The 3,512-nt window shown below is 40.9% G+C and overlaps 1 protein-coding gene across 1 annotated transcript in view; it reads left to right on the top strand.

Moving 5' to 3' along the window:
- MPZL3 (myelin protein zero-like 3) overlaps positions 1-3,512 on the top strand; it is a 23,996-nt gene continuing 20,484 nt past the window's right edge. The window contains exon 1 of the mRNA XM_006833870.1: positions 1-93. Coding sequence (XP_006833933.1) covers positions 21-93 — 73 coding nt within the window. The 5' untranslated portion in view covers positions 1-20. The remainder of the gene's footprint in view (positions 94-3,512) is intronic.

Raw genomic sequence — 3,512 nt, 5'->3', positions numbered from 1 at the left:
GCATCTGGGAAACTGTCGGGATGCAGCAGAGCCGAGCGGCCGGACGCCGTGGCTGCGCTCTCTTTCTACTGCTGGGCATCCTGCTCTTCCACGGTGAGTGCGCCGGCGGGACGGGCCCCACTTCCGGCTGGGGGCTTGGGGAAAATGGTCGCTTTTCCGGTTCCGTGTGCGTGTCTCCAGAAAGCCCCCGGTCAGCTTCGGGGAAGACAGGAAGGGGGAGGGGACGGGGAGCAGATGTGGTGGTTAGCCTCACGTTTGGACAGAACTTGCTAGCTTGTCAAAACTTTCCCGAACCCCTGGGAGCTCGACCACCGTGCGTGAGTTGGCAGTGAGTTCTGGCGACGGCATGTTTGATGGAATCACTGAGGACTCTAGTTTCAGGGACACTTGGTGGCGTTATCTTGTCATCAGTGTCAATATCAGTGGAGGACTGCTGTGATTTTGTGAGCTGTATGCCATCCAATGGACTCCTGCTCTGGGGCTGTAGGATCAGTACTGGACTGTGAACTACAAGGTCTGCGATTCAAAACCACCAGCTGCTCCTTGGAAACATACACGGTCGCTATGAGTGGAGTCCACTCGACACCCATAACAACAACAACAACATACCCTAATTAGGAAGCTCTGGTGGCACCGTGGCTGAGCTCTTGGCTGTTAATCTAAAACTGGGTGGTTGGAATTCACTAGCTTCTAAGTGGGAGAAAGATGTGACGGTCGGCTTCCTTAAAGATGTACAGCCTTAAAAATCATATGGGGCAATTCTACTCTGTTCTTTAGGGTCATTATGTGTAGGAAAGAACTCCACGCTGTGAGTTTGGATTTGATTTTATACCTTAATTAGAAAAGATCAACTCTAGTCTTCAGTCATTTGTTCCAGTAATTTTGGAAAAGACAATCATGACTGTTGGTAATTTAATTTTTTTGGTAGGTTATTATCAGGGGCTATGAAATAAACCGTTTATTAGAGAAAGGATATGATATGATTTCATTTTAATAGAACAGCAATTTGTTGAGGAACAAGCAATAGCTTTAGTATTTTGATAACACCTTTTTTTAAAAAATAAAGGGTTTCTATGCACAAACTGTTAAATGGGAAACTAATTTGCTCCTCAAACTTTCACCTAAAGCACAGTAAGAATAAATAAATCAGTGCCTGTCATTTCTAGTAAAAGTTTAATCTGTTAAAACAGAAAAATTCAGTGGTCACACTATCACATATACTTAAAATTTGGAGAAGTTTGCTTTCATTCAATTTTCAAATTGCTTACATTAAAATCCAATCTTAACTACCTTTATTTTGGGGAGCAAATATTTCCTGGACTTTGTGTGTGTTTTCCAGGGAAATCAGATATTAGTAAAACCTAGATGGGATATTGGTAAGTGGCATTAGAGTGAATTATCCATAAAAATTCCTGTGGCTAATGGAGATTTCTGAAAGGGATCAAGTAAAACTGGGAAGTTTTTGTTATCTGGTCATCCTGTGAACATACTTCCTTATCCCTCCCAACTGACTGTGTCATCACATATGCCCAGTTTTCCAACTAAATCCTTTTGCAATATAATATTTAGAGAGTATTTAGGCTTGCCTGTCACTCCAAATTCATAATCCCAGTTTGATATCTTTCTCTATTTTACATACACAAATATTTGAACACAGGAAATGGTCAAACATTGTCCTATTGAGGACAAGAAAATCTAGAAATGGTGGGTGGTTTCTTAAACCAGATGCCATTTGGTACTGAGGAATATATTTCAAATACAGAAACCCTGTGCAGGGTTGTTATGAATCAAAACTGACTCAGTGGTACTTAGCAACAACATTATATATGTTGTTGCTAAGTTATGTTGGTGGAGGTGAATATTAATAGTGACCCTGTATAGGATTTCCAAGGAGCAGCTGGTAAGCTTGAACCACTGACCTTGCAGTTCAAATGACTGCAGTCTGACACATTAGCCCTCAGCACCACACCAGGACTCATACACACACACACACATACATATATGTTATACACACACACACACACATATATGTTGTTATTGCTAGGTGCCATTGAGTTGGTACCAACTCATAGCAACGTGATGCAAACCAGAATGAAACCCTACCTGGGCCTGCACCAGCCTCACAATTGCTGCCATGCTTGAGCTCACTGCTGCTGCTACTGTGCTTATCTATGTATCTATCTCATTGGGGGTCTTCTTCTTTTTTTCTGACCCTCCACTTTACCAAGCATCATAATTCTTCTCCAGGATCTGGCCCCTCCTGACACATGTTCCAAGTATAAGAGACAAAGTCTGACCATCCTGGCTTCTGAGGATCATTCTGCCTGTACTTCTTCAAACACAGATTTGTTTGTTCTTTTAGTGGTTCCTGGTACTTTTAATATTCGCCTCCAACAACATAACTTAAATGCATCAATTCTTTCATGATCTTTATTCATTGTCCAACTTTCATATACGTATGAGGTTATTGAAAATACATGGTTTGGGTCAGGTGCACCTTAGTCCTCAAACTGGCATCTTTGCTCTTGAACACTTTAAAGAGGTCTTGTGCAGCACATTTGCCTAATGCAGTACATATTTTGATTTCTTGGCTGCTGCTTCTATGTGCTTTGATGGTCAATACGAGCAAAATGAAGTGTTTGACAGCTTCAATATTTTCTCCATTGATATTGATGTTTTTACATATATATATGTGTGTGTGTGTGTGTCTTGGTGTGGTGCTTAGGATAATCACTGGACTGCTAACCACTAGGTCAGCAGTCAAACCTACAAACTGTTCCTCAGAAACCCTCTATAGAAGTTGTTAAGTAGGTTGTTAGCTGTATGTACTTACTATAATTCAGTTACCAAAAATCACTGAGAACTTCCCATTTTAATGCTCACTTTGTAATGATTTGTGTATTGTAGATAGGTTTGGTTCAGTTAAATCCATATTACTAAGCATCTACAACGAGCTAGGTTCTGTTTTGATGAGCTCAGCATCCATTGGAGGAGACAGATAAATTAATAGTTAATTTTAGAATCTGGTACTTAGAAAAGAATGCATTAGAAGCTATGGGAACATACAGGGGGTGCTCTTAAGCTACCCTTAGGAGCCAAGGAAGGCATCCTGGAGGTGTTGCCAAAGTTAAATCTTGAGAGAGGAATTAGAGTTACCACTACTATCTGCTTTGCAAAGGATCGCATTAGAAGGTCTTGGGTAGAGTGGAAGAAAAAATGTGGAACACAACTCAAAATCATAATAAAGATCAGGCTTATGGGTTGGATAGAGACTGGTGGAACCCCTGAGACAATGGTCCTTAGCTACCCTTCAGGTCTTGAAATGAACTCAAACCCTTGCTCAATTGTCAGCCAAACAATAGACAGATTTATATGGGAAACAATAACATTAGGGAAGTCTGCATACCTTAGAATAATTAGTAACTTGTGATCAAAGGAGCAACATTTACCCAAGGACAAAATTCAGAGTTTAGAAGGGTTAGGAAAGAAGGATTAATGGAAAAGGAAAGAAC

Source organism: Chrysochloris asiatica, unplaced genomic scaffold (genome assembly GCF_000296735.1).
Source record: "Chrysochloris asiatica unplaced genomic scaffold, ChrAsi1.0 scaffold00008, whole genome shotgun sequence".
Classification (NCBI taxonomy): Eukaryota; Metazoa; Chordata; class Mammalia; order Afrosoricida; family Chrysochloridae; genus Chrysochloris; species Chrysochloris asiatica.
This window is presented reverse-complemented; position numbering and strand designations above follow the sequence as displayed.